This window comes from Neofelis nebulosa, chromosome 8, assembly GCF_028018385.1.
Source record: "Neofelis nebulosa isolate mNeoNeb1 chromosome 8, mNeoNeb1.pri, whole genome shotgun sequence".
Taxonomy (NCBI): Eukaryota; Metazoa; Chordata; class Mammalia; order Carnivora; family Felidae; genus Neofelis; species Neofelis nebulosa.
In genome coordinates this window covers 87,764,693-87,780,244 of record NC_080789.1, presented here as the reverse complement: position 1 = coordinate 87,780,244, position 15,552 = coordinate 87,764,693, and the positions used below count along the sequence as shown (strand labels likewise).

Sequence of the window (15,552 nt, the reverse complement as noted above, 5' to 3'; positions counted from 1 at the left end):
GAACTAGGCCTGGTGCCTCACCAGAGCCAGGACCCAGATCTTCTCCACCCAGATCTCCACCCACACATCCTCCTTGCCAGGCAGGAGGCCAACCCCAAGGTTCTCAGGAAAGAGAGAGCTTGCAGAGAGAACTCAGGCTTTGGACATAGATGGGCTGTGTGAGGAGGGAGTGGAGGAAGAAAAGTGAGGGTGGAAGAGAAGCCAGAGAGAGAAAACAGGTGTAGATACCCAACCAGGAAGCAGGTAGTCAGGTGCAGTGTGAAGCCCAAGTTGAGAAATCACAGTGGTACTTCCTGCCACTCCCCACACCTGTGGGAGATGCAGGAGAGAAGCATCAAAAGAAGAGACTTCAAAAGGGAAAGGCTGGAGAAGGTGCAAGGCCTTAGGACCATATTTACACAGCTGAAAGCAGGCTGCAGCTCCCTAAGGAACAAGGAACGCCTAGAGCCATTAACATTGTCCAGGGCCGGATCCTTCTTCCCACCTGACCCTTCCTAGTGTTATAGAAACCAATTAACTCGAAATTCAACCTTGAAAAGCTAAACCAGTAAAATGATTAATACACATGCTTAGCTGACTTTATGCACATAGTCTTTAGCAAGTATCCTAATAAAAAGAAGCTTCCTTCTGGAGTCGGAGCCTCATTCCAACATGAGTATGAGGACCTTCACTTAACTGCATTTTGTTTATGGACTCATCTTTTGCAACTCCGGCCATACTCCCTGCAACACACGCCTGTCCCAGCATCCCAGGAGCTCCAGGGCAGCAGCCTTAAGAAGCCTGTTAACTGGGTCAAGGGCAACCAGGAACAGGAGGAGGATGCAACCTGGAGGTGAAGTCTACACCCCAATAAAACACTAAGATACAGACAGGGAAGGGTCTACACTGCCACCTCCGTCCTTGGAGTGAGACCCAGTTGGACATCATTATTTCTGCCATTCCCAGAACACAGAAAACAGGGAGGGTCTCAGGCAATTCTCCAGGGCAGTCCTGGCCCTCCTGGTGCATAGATGGAGTCCTGAGAGAAAGGAAAAAACCAGGAAAACCAGTCAGGAAACAGAAGAGACCAGAACAAGGAAAGGCCTGCAGGTACATTTCCTGTGGTTTAGAAAGAAACAGTGTGGAATCCAGAACCAGGAGAGTTAATCACAGAAGACATCCCAGAGGAGGAGAGTAAGCAGTGATTTTGCAAAGGACTAGGAGGCTAATCTGCAGGAAGAGGAGGAGAGGGGTGGTTCAGACTGGAGTCAGACTATGAGGCCAGAGCAGGGTAGGGAGGACTAAACACTGCAATGGCTGCCCGGAGGAGCTAAGAGACCAGATACTGGGAGAGTGTGGAGGGAGGACGGGAAGAAGGAATGGGTGTCAGTGGATGGGAGGCCTAGAAGTCTAGCTGGAAGGCTGGAATGGAGTCACTAGAGGAGGAGGAAGGGGAATATCACCCCAACCTAGCTGAAGTCCTTCTCTACCTCTTCCCATCCCATAAAGCCAAGACAATGGGAACAGAGTCCAGGGCCCTCCAAATGGGGAACAAGAAGGACTCCTAGACTAGGAGTCAGGGGCAGGTTTTCCAGAGGCAGCCATCATGTAGCAGGGGACATGGAGTGTTCCCTCCTGCAGGGCCTCTGGCTCCTGTCTGTAAAGTGTGAGTGTTGCAAGCAGTGATCTCTGAACTCCCTTCTCTGAATCTGCCCTGTTGATCATGGCCCTCCTGCCCAGGAAATGTCTGACCCATTTGTGATTCACCAGCTTTACCCCCTATCCTCTCAGTGTCCCTACACCCTGAACCCACTTCCCTATCCAGAAGAAACTACTTCCATACTTGGGGGAGGGCGTTCTGGGCTCCTCCCAGTGGGATCGTGCTCCAGTCCTTCCAGACAACCCACCACCCTGACCATCTCTGAGTTTCCATCAGGTATTGCCCCATCCTGGTTCCTCCACCTCCCTCCCCTGCTCACCCCCATCCCTCTGACCCCCTGCACTGCCCACCTCCCACTCTGTTCCCTCCCAACTTCACCACCTTCCACCCCACCCAGCTTGCCTCCCATCCCCCTCCTGGCTTACTTCCCCAGACAACCCCAACTCCCAGTGGGCTCCACTCTCCGATTACCTCCATGTCTCCACCTGCATCCTACCAATCTGCCCCATTTCAAGTCATTTCTACACCTTCTTTTGCACCTTTCACACTCTTCAGAATCTAGGGAGTAGAACAGGGCTCAAAGCCCAATGACAGGAAGGACATTTGCCCCCTTCTCTCTCTTCCTGCCCTATGCCTACTGTCTCTTCTCTCTTCCTCTAGGCAAACCCTGTCAGGTGTTTAGGAGAGCTGAAGAGACCTCTCTCCATCAGGAAATTGGTGAGGGGGATAGGGTGACCAAGGAAAACCTCCTAGGTAATTCAGTCCCACCTGGGGAACTCGGTCCTCCATGGTGACCCTGTCCCTTCCTGGCAGGCATTGAGTAGTGGGGACAGCCCATAGCTCAGTGCTGCCCAGGTTGAAAGGGACCCTTGGGACCTCAGGGAAGGCCTGATTACCTGGTCATCCCAAAGCCACTTCATCAGGAGAGGACAGAGGCAAATGGTGATTGTTGCCTCAGGTTGTCCTACCACCTGTGCCTCCACCACAGCTGGAGGGAGACTCACCCTCAGCTCCTAGCACAGGTTTGCAGGAGAGAAAGGAATGTGCTCAGCCTCTGCATCTTTTCTCCTCCCAGATCACTGATGTCTTGAGAGTCCAGAGGACGCTGCATAATTTCACAATTACAGGGTGTGTGCAGGACAGGACTCAGGCCTCCACATGGAAACCACAGATTCCCCCAGAGTCTCACCTTGTTTACCAACTGTTTGTTCCAGGTGGTCTCCCCTTCCCCCACCACACCTTGCTTAGCGCAAACACTCCTGGGGAGAGGATCTCTCTCTGTGGGCCCCTATTCATCTTACTCCATCCCTGTATCAGGATTTTAGCTTCAGAAACAAGTAGTGCTGTCTGCTCAAGAGAAGTTCTTCATCTACTCTCACTTGAATCTTTCTTGCTAATGTAAGCCATCATCCAGTCCCCAGGAAATCATGGAGCTCTCTCCCTACCTTCCCTTCCCCCACCTCTTCAGGGTCTCCATGGTATGTCCCAAATATCTAGGTTCCACATTCCAGGCTTCCAAAGAGGCTTCTGGGCTCTGAGATCAAGCTAGGGACTGAGAATACTGAGGATCTGTGTGGTTGCAAAGGGAAGGCAGTGGTTCCTGGAGTGAGAATGGGCCAAGCACACTTTGGAGCTTGGTGCACGCAGCCGGTGTGTAATATGTGTGAAATGGCCCATTGAGAGGCTGGACTTAGCTAGGTGAGGGAGGGTAGAGGGGAAGGAATGAGGCTGGATGGGTCTGAAATGTCTGTTTCCCTTTCTCTTCTCTTCCCCTCTGGGCCTCCTGGAGAGAATATGCTCTAAGACAGACCCTGAGCCTGGGTCCTCCCTAATAGGGTTGTCCTCCCCTCCAACCACCTCCACCCAGCCCAGCTCAGGACACCAGGACACACATCTCCAAGAGCTCAGGCCACTGTACTCCCACCCCACCAGCAACATACACCCTCTGTTCAGCCAGGGCTCCCAGATCTCTGAGCCTTCTTCACCTAGGACACCAGGGTGAATGCCCTCATTCTGGCAGAATCTTAGGTGACCTCTTTGAGTTGCCTGGGCCACTGCAATCAAGTTAGTAGTCTTGAAGCTTTAGCCAGGACCCTTAGCCCATATGATTGATTAATGTTTCCTTGTATACCTATATATTGTGCATTCTTTCCTGGAAAATAACAGAGCCCTTTTGTACATAATGAAACAGAAACCAGACAAACAAGACACTTACATTCAACAGTGTATACAGTGTAGTCTTGGCTTTGGGAGTACAGTTTTCAGTGTATAAATCTTTACCGCTTTGGTTAAGTTTATTCCTAGGTATTTTATGGTTTTTGGTCTGCTGCAAATGGGATCAATTCCTTGATTTCTCTTTCTGCTGCTTCATTATTGGTGTATAGAAATGCCACAGATTTTTGTACATTGGTTTTTTATCCTATGACTTGGCTGATTTCATGTTTCAGTTCTAGCATTTTTTTCGTGGAGTCTTTCAGGTTTTCCATGTAGAGTATCATGTCGTCTGCATAGAGAGAAAGTTTGACTTCTTTTTGCCAATTTGAATGCCTTTTATTTCTTTGTGTTGTCTGATTGCTCAATCCTGGACTTCCAACACTCCATGAACAACATTCATGAGAGTGGACAGCCCTGTCATATTCCTGACCTTAGAAAAACTCTCAGTTTTTCCCCATCGAGGATGATATTAGCTATGGGTCTTTCACATATGGCCTATATGATCTCGAGGTATGTTCTTTCTATGCCCACTTTATGAAGATTTTGTTTTTGCTTTTTTTTTTTTACAAAGAAAGAATGCTGTGTTTTCTCAAGTACTTTTTCTGCATCTATTGAGAGGATCATGTGGTTCTTATACTTTCTTTTAACGTGATATATAATGTTGATTAATTTGTGGTTATTGAACCATCCCTGCAGCCCAGGAATAAATCTCACTTGATCATGTTGAATAATTCTTTTAGTGTACTATTGAATTCAATTTGCTAGTATCTTGTTGAGAATTTTTGCATCCAGTTTCATCAGGGATATTGGCCTGTAATTCTCCTTTTTAGTCAGGTCTTTGTCTGGTTTGTGAATCAAGGTAATGCTGGCTTTATAGAATGAGTTTGGAAGCTTTCCCTCCATCTATGTTTTGGAACAGTTGGAGAAGAATAGGTATTAACCCTTCTTTAAGTATCTTGTAGAATTCCCCTGGGAAGCCATCTGGCCCAGGACTCGTTTGTTGGAATTTCTGATAATAGATACCTTGGTGTTCAAATTTTCTATTTCTTCCTATTTCAATTTTGGTAGCTTGTGAGTTTCTAGGAGATTGTCCATTTGCTGCCCAGGTTGTTGGCATTTAATTTTTCATAGTATTTTCTTATAACGTTGGTATTTCTGTGGTGTTGGCTGTGATCTCTTGTCTATCATTTGTGATTTTATCTATTTGGGTCCTCTTTCTTTTCTTTATGGTAAGTCTGGTTATGAGTTTATCAATTTTCTTTCTTCTTTCAAAGAACCAGCACTTAGATTTATTGATCTGTTCTACTGGGTTTTTGGGTTTTTTTGTTTGTTTGTTTCCAAATCCTTTATTATTGCTCTAATCTTTATTATTTCCCTCCTGCTAGCGTTAGGCTTCATTTCCTGGTCCTTTTCTACCTCCTTTAGGTGTAAGCTTAGCCTGTGTATTTATGACTTTTCTTGCTTCTTGAAATAGGAATGGATTGCAATGTATTTTCCTGTTAGGACTGCCTTTACTGCATACCAAAGGGTTTGGACTGTCCTGTTTTCATTTTCATTGGCTTCCATGTAATTTTTTTTATTGCTTCTTTAATTTCTTGGTTAACCCAGTCATTCTTTAGTAAGATTTTCTTTAACTTTCCATATATTTGAGCGCCTTCCAAATTTTTTCTGATGGTTGATTTCAAATTTCGTAGTGTTATCCTCTGAAAAACTCCATGGTATGATCTCAATCTTTCTTTACCTGTTGAGGGCTGATTTGTGACCCAGCATGGTATCTATTGTGGAGAATGTTCCATGTGCCCTTGAGAAGAACGTTAGTGTGAAATGTTCTGAATGTATCTGTTAAGTTCATCTGGTCCAGTGTCTTTCAAAGCCATTGTTTTCTTGTTGATTTTCTGCTTAAATGATCTGTCCATTGTTGTATTTGGGGTATTAAGGTCCCCAACTCCTATTGTATTATTATCAATGATTTTCTTCATGTTTGTTATTAAGTTCTATATTTGTGTGCTCCAAGTTGGGACAAAAATATTTACAATTGTTAGATCTTCCTGATGCATAGACTCCTTAATTATGAGATAATGCCTTTCCTCATCTCTTGTTACAGTCTTTGGTTTAAAATCTACTTTGTCTGATATAAGTATGGCTAATCTAGCTTTGTTTTGACCTCCATTAGCATGATAGACGGTTCTCCATCCCCCTGCTCTCAATCTGCAGGTGACTTTAGGTCTAAAATGAGTCTCTTGTAGGCAATGTATGGATGGATCTTGATTTGTTTATCCATTCTGATACCCTATGTCTGTTGCTGGACCATTTAGTCCCTTTATATTAAGAGTGATTATTGAAAGATATGAATTTAGTGCCATTGTGTTACCTATAGAGTTGCTGTTACTGGTGACGTTCTCTGGTACTTTGTAGTCTTGTTGCTTTGATCTTTTTTTTTTCCCCTCCACTCAGAGTCCTCTTTAAAATTTCCTGCAAGCCTGGTTTAGTGGTCACAAACTTCTTATTTTTTGTCTGGGAAGGTCTTTTTTCTCCTTCTATTCTGAATGACAGCCTTGTTAGATAAAGGATTCTTGGCTGCATATTTTTCCCATTCAGCACATTGAATATTTCTTGCCACTCCCTTCTAGCCTCCCAAGTTTCCACGTGCAGGTCTACTACTAACCTTAAAAGTCTACCCCTGTAGGTTAAGGACATTTTATCCCTAGTTGCTTTCAGAATTCTCTTTATATTTGTATTTTTGCAAGTTTCACTATGCTATGTTGTGGTGTTGCCTTGTTTTTGTTCATTTGAGTGGAGTTCTCTGTGCCTCTTGGATTTGAAAGCCTGTTTCTTTCCCCAGCTTAGGGAAGTTCTCAGGTATAATTTGTTTAAATCAATATTCTACCCCTTTTGCTCAGTCTTCTTCTGGGTTCCCATAATATGAATATTTTTTTCATTTCAAGGAATCAGTTCTCTAAGTCTCGCTTGTGATCTAATAATTTCCTTTCCCTCTTTTTTTCCAGATTCATTATTTTTCATAATTTTATCTTCTATATCACCTATTCTCTCCTCTGCTTCTTCAATTCTTGTTGTCACTGTATCCAGTTTGTTTTGCATCTCAGTTACAGCAATTTTAAAAAGTTTACGTAGTTGTTTCATTGTGTGTGTGTGTGTGTGTGTGTGTGTGTGTGTGAGAGAGAGAGAGAGAGAGAGAGAGAGAGAGAGAGAGAGAGAGAGAGAATCCCAAGCAGGCTCCACACTGTCAGTGGGGATCCTGACGTGTGGTTCGAATTACAATCAGGAGATCTTGACCTGAGCCAAAATGAAGAGTCAGACATTTAACCAACTATCCACCCAGTCCCTCCTAGGTATAGCAATTTTTATTTCATCCTGACTAGTTCTTAGGTATTTGATCTCTGCATCAGGGGTTTCTCTCATGTCTTCTATGCTTTTTTTTTCAAGCCCATCTAGTACTCTTATGACTGTTGTCTAAATTCTTGTTCAGATATATTCCTTCTATCTGTTTGATCAAGTACCTGGCTGAGATTTCTTCTTAATATTTCTTTTGGAGAGAATTCCTCTGTCTAGTCATTTTGGCTAAGTTTCTGTCTTTTATGTGATTTAAAAGCTTGTTGTGGTTCCTACAACTGAGAGTTACTACTATATTAAAACGGGACCATACACTGCCCAGAGCCTGGCATTCCAGTAAGTATTTTCGGTGTGCACTCTGCTGTTGTATTTTCCTGCTCTTTCCCACTGGTCAGTCCTCTGCAGAGTTCCTCCTTGCTTGCAGTGGTAGAGTGTTTGGACCTTTAACCAGGTGTGCTTGGTTTGTTTGTTGAAGTAACCCTGGATAAAAGGGATGAGGGAGAAGCCTGTTACACAAAAAAATCGGGAAAAAGAAAAGCAACTGAATGAAACCAACAAGAAACTATGAGACTGACTCCAAAGAAAAGAAGGAGAAAAGGAAAAAAGAAAAAAAGGACTGCAGGTGTCATTTTGAAGCACTTCATTTTCAGTGCACTTGGTGCATGAGAGGTGCTGGCTGTGCTGGTCTGGAGGAGAGGTCTGCTGCTTGGCTCAGAGTCAGTCCTGCTGCAATTAATAAGCAGCTGCCAGCATGGGACCAGGGTTCAGTGTATGCAGGTCCTGACTCTACTGGGCGCCGCTGTCTAATCTCTGAAGTCCCACCATGTTGGTGTTAGGGGGAAAATGGCACTACCCCAGTCTCTCATCCTGGTCTGGGACTCTCACACCCCAGTGTGAGACTGACGCTGTGCAGATCCACTCCCCTCCTCCAGAGTAGAGCCTCTCCATGTTGGAGTTTCTCTGTCCCTGAAAAACTGTCCCACACCTGAGCAGTGTTAGGAATCTATGGAGTAGCACTGCTAAAAACCGCAAAGGTTATATTCCATCTGAGTGTGTCTCTGTCCCCCACTAAAGAAGGGCCTTTTGCTGGCACCTGCAGAGTATTTTGTCCTTGGGGAGGCAATACATCCTCTACCACAAGTACTCCAAGAAGGGGACTTTTACTGTCCCAGTGCATCCCAGAGATCCCTACACTAAGCTAGCACTGTGGGGCCAGCTCCCTCCTCCCCAGGAGCACAAGCAACAGCTCTACAGCTCAACTCTAGAAGGTTGTGCAATTCCAAAATTTCAGACTTTGAGCCCCAAATGCAAGCAAAAAAAATAATTGGGACACTCAGTACTTCTCACTCCCCAGTCCATGGCCCAGAGGTTTTCCCCTTGTGTGAATTTGATGCAGCACTTTCTCAAACCGGGTCTCTTTTTCTCTCTTTTGTCTCTCCATGGAAAGGGTTCCCTCCCCTCTACAGCCTGCCATCTTTCTCCCAATTCACTTTCGCATACCTCACACCTGCCAAGATTTCTCCTTCTAACTGTGGAAATCCTTCTGCCACTCTGCAGATAGGTTTCCTGGGTTTTCCAAGTGATCTGACAGCTGTGTTTGACGGATGAGGAAAGCCCAGGTTCCAGCTACGTCTCCCCCATCTTAACTCCCCTCTCTTTCCTTCCTGATTCAGAAATCTTACTCCATGACATGATGCACAATGCACACTACAAACCTGGCTCATAAATTCCCTTCAAATGTCAACACACATCCCTCACAAAAGTCTCAATATTTCATGACTCCTAAAGGTCCATGTAGCCTAGAAACTGTCCCATTTCTTTTCCAGTTCATCTGTCCCTCTTCTACTTCCCAAATTGTTTCATAGGCACCCTCTCCAGGAAATGACCCTTGATCAACACCTCTTTCTCAGTTTCTACTCATACCTTCCCTTCCAAAGTAATGATGTCTCAATCCCTGACCAGTTAGTAATTCCTCCTATTTCAGTTCATTTTTCTTCCTATTTGGGGTGTAAATTCTCTTTACCCAAAAGAATTGAAGATGCTTCAACAAGACTTTTGCACCAGTCTCCCAAGAAAGCATCTAAAGGAAGGGATAAGTATATGGGTAATCCTGCCTCTAGCAGGCTTCCCTGGAAGCACCTACTCTCTGTTGGAAAAGTGACAGATTCCACAAGTAAGAAAGTGGCTTCCCATCCTTCTTTTCTAGTAAGACCTCATACATAAATACAATAGAAAAACACTGGTCCCCATATGCCAACCATAAACCTCTGACTCTTCAAGAAAGATGTCTATTGTGCCCAAGATAGAGCCAGTCTCATCTTCGGGGATTCCCTGAAGTCAGGTAGACTTCTCTTAATTTTTGTACCTTGGCCCCTCTCCACGTCCCATGAATATGGATGGAGCAAGACCAGGAGAGGTCGTGTCAGGCAATCAGCTGCCCCAGGGCTGCTGCTCTTTATGTGAACATTGTTCTTACCATTGAGTCTAGAGGGAGTAGAGAATCTGCTCCTTGTCCTGAGCAAGACTCCACTCTGATGGAACAGACAGGACAGTCGCTAGAACTCCAGGCAGAGCCACACAAAGGCAAAACTACAAGTGCTGGGGTACAGTTCTAGATGTTGGGTACAGATCTAGATACACTTCTAGATGTAGTTCTGGGTGGAGACAAATGCTGTTTGTCAAGGAAGGCTCCAGGAAGATAGTTTTAAAGGAGAAACACAGTGCTAGCCTAAAAGGAAGGAGAATTTCTGTACCAAAGCAATGTGTAAAGCTCTATTCAATTTACCATGAATTATTAAATGCTCATTGTGTGTCTGGATACAGGAGAATGCTCTGGGAGAGCAAACAAGATACACTCCTTGCTTATGATCTACAATCAGGAACAATGTACAAAAATAAAGGCACTCAGATAACTGTGGTATTTTATCTTTTATTTCAGCTTTATTGAGGTAAAATTGACATATAAAATTTAAGATATTTAAAGTATACAGTGTGGTGATCTGGCATACATATACATTGTGAAATGATTCACAATGATTTCCCCATGGTGATAGGATTAACAATGGTATTTTAATCTAAATGTTTCATGAGATGAAGGCAAGTGTTCAAAAGGCAATTTTGTGTCCTTTACTTCCATCTTTCCATGTGGAGACTTGGTTTTCTATATGTGGTCCTAGGACCAGAAGCATCAGCATCAACTGGGATGTTGTTAGAAGTACATGTTGTGGGCTCTACCCATACCTACTGATTTCTAAATGCTGGGGCCAGGGACCAGCAATCTGTTTTGTCACAAGTCCTCAGGGTATGGTGACACCTGCTGAAGATTGAGAACCACTGACAGAGTACTATTCCTGGCCCCACTCCAGGAATAAAACTGCCCCCCTTACTGTCACTTTGATTAGTGAGTTAAAGAAACAGCACTAATCATGCCCAGCTCAGCCCCTTCCATTTTTTAATTGGTTTTCCTTTTTTTTCCAGTGCCAAACTGACCGAAGCACATGCATTGCAACCTGCTCATACATAAAAAATCTAATTAAAGCAGAATCTTTCCTGTGGCGTCTTGTGGAGATTGCTTCGCATTACTTGTGATGAGGAATAAGTCTGTTTAATTTAGTGATGCAGGCTTAGCAAGCCAATTGGGCTACAGATCAAAAGCTAAGTGTTTAATCAACTGTCTCTATGTCTTGGTTATCAGTTGGTTCCAAACATAGAAGTGAGAAATGGGGTGTTATTTATCGCATCCTTATAAGTCCAACATGGGTTGTAGTGAAAAGTGGGCAGGATGCAGGTTCAGGTTGCCTGCAGTAGAGAGACCTAGCTGAGAGAATAACAAGACACAAGAACCAGAGGAAATCCTAGAATTCTGTAAGTGAACCTAACTTTAGAAATAATCAGTTCTGACGTCTCGTGTTACAAAAAAATAAAAATAAATAAGCAAAACATTGAAGGAAACAAAAGGCTTGCTCAAGGTCACATTGCTAGTTAATGGTGGGAACAAGAGCAGAATCCAGGATACTTGGCTCCCAGCTGTGCACTTTATGAGCAGGTGGACCAAAGCAGACAAGAGTAGAGAAACTTTCAAGTCCAAGAACACAGATATCGCCAAGTAGAAGAACCAACCCTAGGGATTTTCATTATGGGTAGTGAGTTCAAATCCAAGTGTTTTGTGCTCAGAGGAGCGCTCTGGCTCCAATCCACTTGTGCATGTTCTGTTGGCCCCTCTCACAGCCAAGGCTCAGGCTACACACACTACAGTGTGTTCATTGTGTTCTGAACACTGCTTCATTTTCCTGTGCTTCTCCAAGTGTTGTTCTCTCAGCCTACAGTCTCTCACTGCTGCCCACATGTGGGAAAATCCTAACCTGTCTTGGAGGGAGCCAACTCAAATGCCATTCCTCTACAAAGTCTTCTCTGATTTCACCAATCAACCCTCACCACTGTGCCAACCCCATGGGATCCTCCACCACTCTGAATTCCCAGGACACTTTATTTGTATATTACTTATTATGACAACACTTTCTACTTTGTGTTACAGCTATGCTTTACCCCTTGTATTAGAATATAAGCCCCTTAAGGGCAGGGGCCATATTTCATCTTTTTTTTTTTTTTTGGTTTGATTCTAGTTTCTTGTTTTTGTTGTTTTTGTTGAAGTATAATTAGCGTACAGTGTCGTATTATTCTAAGTGTACTACATAATGATTCAACGATTCCACACATTTCTCAGTGCTCATCCTGATATGTATACTCTTAATTCCCTTTATCTATTTCACCCATCCCTGTACCCACTTCACTTTGACAACCAACAGTTTGTTCCCTATATTTGAGTGTATGGGGTTGTTTTTACTGTTTTTCTCACTTTTTCCTTTTTTTGTTGTTATTGTTTTATTTCTTAAATTGGTATAAGAGTAGAACCATCTGGTGTTTGTTTTACTCTGAACAGACTTATTTCACATAGTATTATTTTCTCTAGGTCCATCCATGTTGTTACAAATGCCAAGATTCCATTCTTTTTTATAGCTCAGTAATATTCCATGACAGATAGATAGATGATAAATAGATAGATAGATAGATAATTTGATAGATATTACATCTTCTTTATTCATCTATCAAGGGACATTTGGGCTGCTTCCATGTCCTGGCTATTGTAAACTATGCCACAATAAACATATGGGTGCATATATCTTTTTGAATTCATGTAACTAAAAAGCTTTTGCCCTGAAAAGGAAACCAGCATCAAGAGAGAAAGGCAACCCACTGAATAAGGGAAGATATTTGTAAATGATATATCCAATAATGGATTAATACACAAAATACAGAAAGAACTTATACAACTCAGTCCACTTAAAAAATGGGCAGAGAAACTAAACAGACATTTTTCCAAAGATGACATACAGATGGGCAACAGACACTTGGAAAGGTGTTCACCATCACTAATGACAGGGAAATGTAAATTAACACTACAATTGGATATCACTTTAAACCTGTCAGGATGGCTAAAATCAAAAAGACAAAATAAGCAAGTATTGTCAAGGATATGGAGAAAAAGGAACACTCAGATATTATTGTTGGGAATGTCAGTTGGTGCAGCCACTGTGGAAAGCAGTATGCAGGTTCCTCAAAAAATTAAGAATAAAAGTACCTATGATCCAGTAATTCTGCTACTGGCTATTTTTTTAAATAATCTCTATACACAACATGGGGCTCAAAGTTACCACCCTGAGAGAAGAATTGCATGCTCTACTGACTGAGCCAGCCAGGCACCCCACAGCTACTGGATATTTAACGAAGAAAATAAATTTTTTTTCTAGTTTCTTTTAATAATATTTTAAAGCCTGTAACCAACTACAGACACAATATAAGTAGACAAGTCAAAAAGGAAAAAAAAAACAAAAGAAAAAAAAAAGAATGAGCAAAGGCACATCCTTCACTCCACAATATACACAGAGCTCTATTAGTATTCACCCACCAGCATCCCATGGGAGGCCTACTTTTCCATGTGATCAAGAGTACTGCATTATTAGGCAGGGGACCTGACTGCATTCAGGTGTGATGATGTCCAACTGCATATGTACTGACACAGCTGAGTTCAAGGTCTACACTTTTGGCCAAACTTAAGTGGGGTTAGTGACCCAGCTGTGATGGACCCCATAGCCAAAGTAGATAACAAACCCAGTCAGCATCCACACACCAAATACCACCCAGGTGCCAGATGTCATCTGCATCATAAGGCAAACATTCACAAAGAGGCTCAGTAATGGGAGGAGAGGCAGAGCAGGGACCTTAAAGTGAAGGGAACTGGAGCTCTGTGGCTGTCTCCAGATGACCCCAGTGAGCCCAGTGATGAGCACCAAGAGAAGCACAACCACTGAAATCCACACTGGGTCTCCAGAAAGCAGAACTGGCCACTGGGTCAGCACTAAGCAAAGAGGAATAATTAGGAGAACAAGCAGTGAGGAACAAACATAGACAACCCGGCCAGAGAGTGGAGTGGGGGAGGAGCTGCCTGGAAAAAGTAGTCGCTGTAGAGTCAGCCTCTCTTCTGCAGGTCCATTCTCCTCCTGCTCCTCTGCTTCATTTCCCCCATTCCTCCTCTCAGGCTGATACCTGAGGATGAGAACACAAATCGCAACTAGGGAGTAAGAAATCAGGGACACAACCGACCTGAGGTCCAAGAGATCAGTGACGCCAAGGAATGATATAATGACTGCAACTGTTCCAATCATCACAATGATTATGATAATGATGTATTCGCGGTAAGAGATACGGGTAAGGACATTGAACAGGAGGCCATCCTTTGCCATCATGTATAACACCCGGCGCATTGGCCTCACAAAGCCCCAAAGGCTGGTGGAAAGAATGCACAGCAATGCAAAAGCTACCACATAGTAGGCAGGGACCCAGCCAATATGGAGAAATACCTCAGGCAAGGTGCTCCCAGAATGAATCTGGTAGTAAGGCACCATGAGCGTAAGTGCTGAAGAGACACCAAAATATACCAGAAGGCAGATGAACAGTGAAACCACAATGCCCTTCGGGATGGAACGCTGGGGATTCTTGGCTTTTTCAACTCTGGCAACAATACTCTCAAAACCAATAAATGCATAGAAACAGATAGCTGCTCCACGGAGAATCCCCTCGAACCCAAAAGGCACAAATCCTCCAGAGCCCAGGGGGCCCAAGCTTGAGGTGTCATTGAGCCCAGCCTTTACATAGTCCTCTTCTGTGAGCTTCCAGTTGTGCAGGTCCCCCTTAATGAAGCCAGAGATGATGACAAAACTGAGAACCAGAATTTTCACCAATGTGAACACTTTGGCAAGTGTGGAAGTCGATAATGGCCAGAAATACCAAAAATACCTGAACTCCATGAACACCACCATAAAACCAAGAACAAAGAATTCTAGATATTCTCTGAGGAAATGGGAAATGTGCCCTGAGATTCTCTCTTGCACAGTCTGAGAGACCTGGTTTCCACGCAGGTTGTCAAAAATTAAGATCCATGTGCTGAACGCAATGGCTTTCTCAGCAACAAGGGAGAGGATGAGGTTCCAGCCAGTGACGAAGGCCCAGAGTTCACCTATAGTGACAAAGCTGTAGAGATATGCAGAACCAGAATGGGGAACCCGGGCACTAATCTCTGCATAGCACATCCCAGCCAATAGAGAAGACAGGATGGCCACCAAAACACAAATCACAAAGGATGGTCCTGCTTGATTTCTGACCACCTCACCAGCCAGGACATACACACCTACACCCACTGTGCGGCCTACACCCAGGGCCACTAAATCCAGAGTGCTCAGTCTTCTCTGTGGGTCATTCTCAGCCACCGGTTCCTTCAGCGTAGGTCCGCGTACCAGTTTTTGACCAAATCTACGAAGTGCCTGACGCAGCATCTAGCTGGAACTGAAGAGGATTCCAGGATCAGAGAGCTGCAGCAAGCCCAGGAAGCAGAGTCTCGGATCAGGTTCAGTGAGGCTACGTTTAGCTAAGTTGAGTTGGGGCTGACAAGGTCCGTTACTCAGGCTTCAATGCTCCTGCTTTGTATTTCATCTGGTATGTGATAGCCCTTCATAAATCCTAAATAAACAATAAATATTTACTGAAAAATGGTGTTCAACAAACTAACGAAAGTTTACAACCACAGCTCATGAGTCCCATGTCACCTGTTGCAGCCTGAGTATCACAGAAACTGAAATAAAAGATCATAACAAATTAACCTTGTCCCCCCTCACCCCAGAAAAGTGGCAAATATCTCCCGACATTCTCCTTTTACACACCACATGACATAATCCCCTTTGGGTTCATCTAACTCATGTAGTTTCATGAACTAATGAAGCTGTAGGACACAATAG

The 15,552-nt window shown here is 43.9% G+C and overlaps 2 protein-coding genes across 5 annotated transcripts in view; both read right to left on the bottom strand.

The window, feature by feature from the left end:
- LOC131519895 (cationic amino acid transporter 3-like) overlaps positions 1–15,552 on the bottom strand; it is a 236,902-nt gene that overhangs the window by 190,225 nt on the left and 31,125 nt on the right. The window lies entirely within an intron of this gene.
- Positions 10,125–15,552, bottom strand: part of LOC131519889 (cationic amino acid transporter 3-like) — a 184,947-nt gene continuing 179,519 nt past the window's right edge. For all 4 annotated transcript variants that reach the window (XM_058743444.1, XM_058743443.1, XM_058743445.1 and 1 more), the window contains one exon: positions 10,125–15,277. In XM_058743444.1, the coding sequence (XP_058599427.1) occupies positions 13,315–15,093 (1,779 nt within the window). In that variant the 5' untranslated portion in view covers positions 15,094–15,277 and the 3' untranslated portion in view covers positions 10,125–13,314. The remainder of the gene's footprint in view (positions 15,278–15,552) is intronic.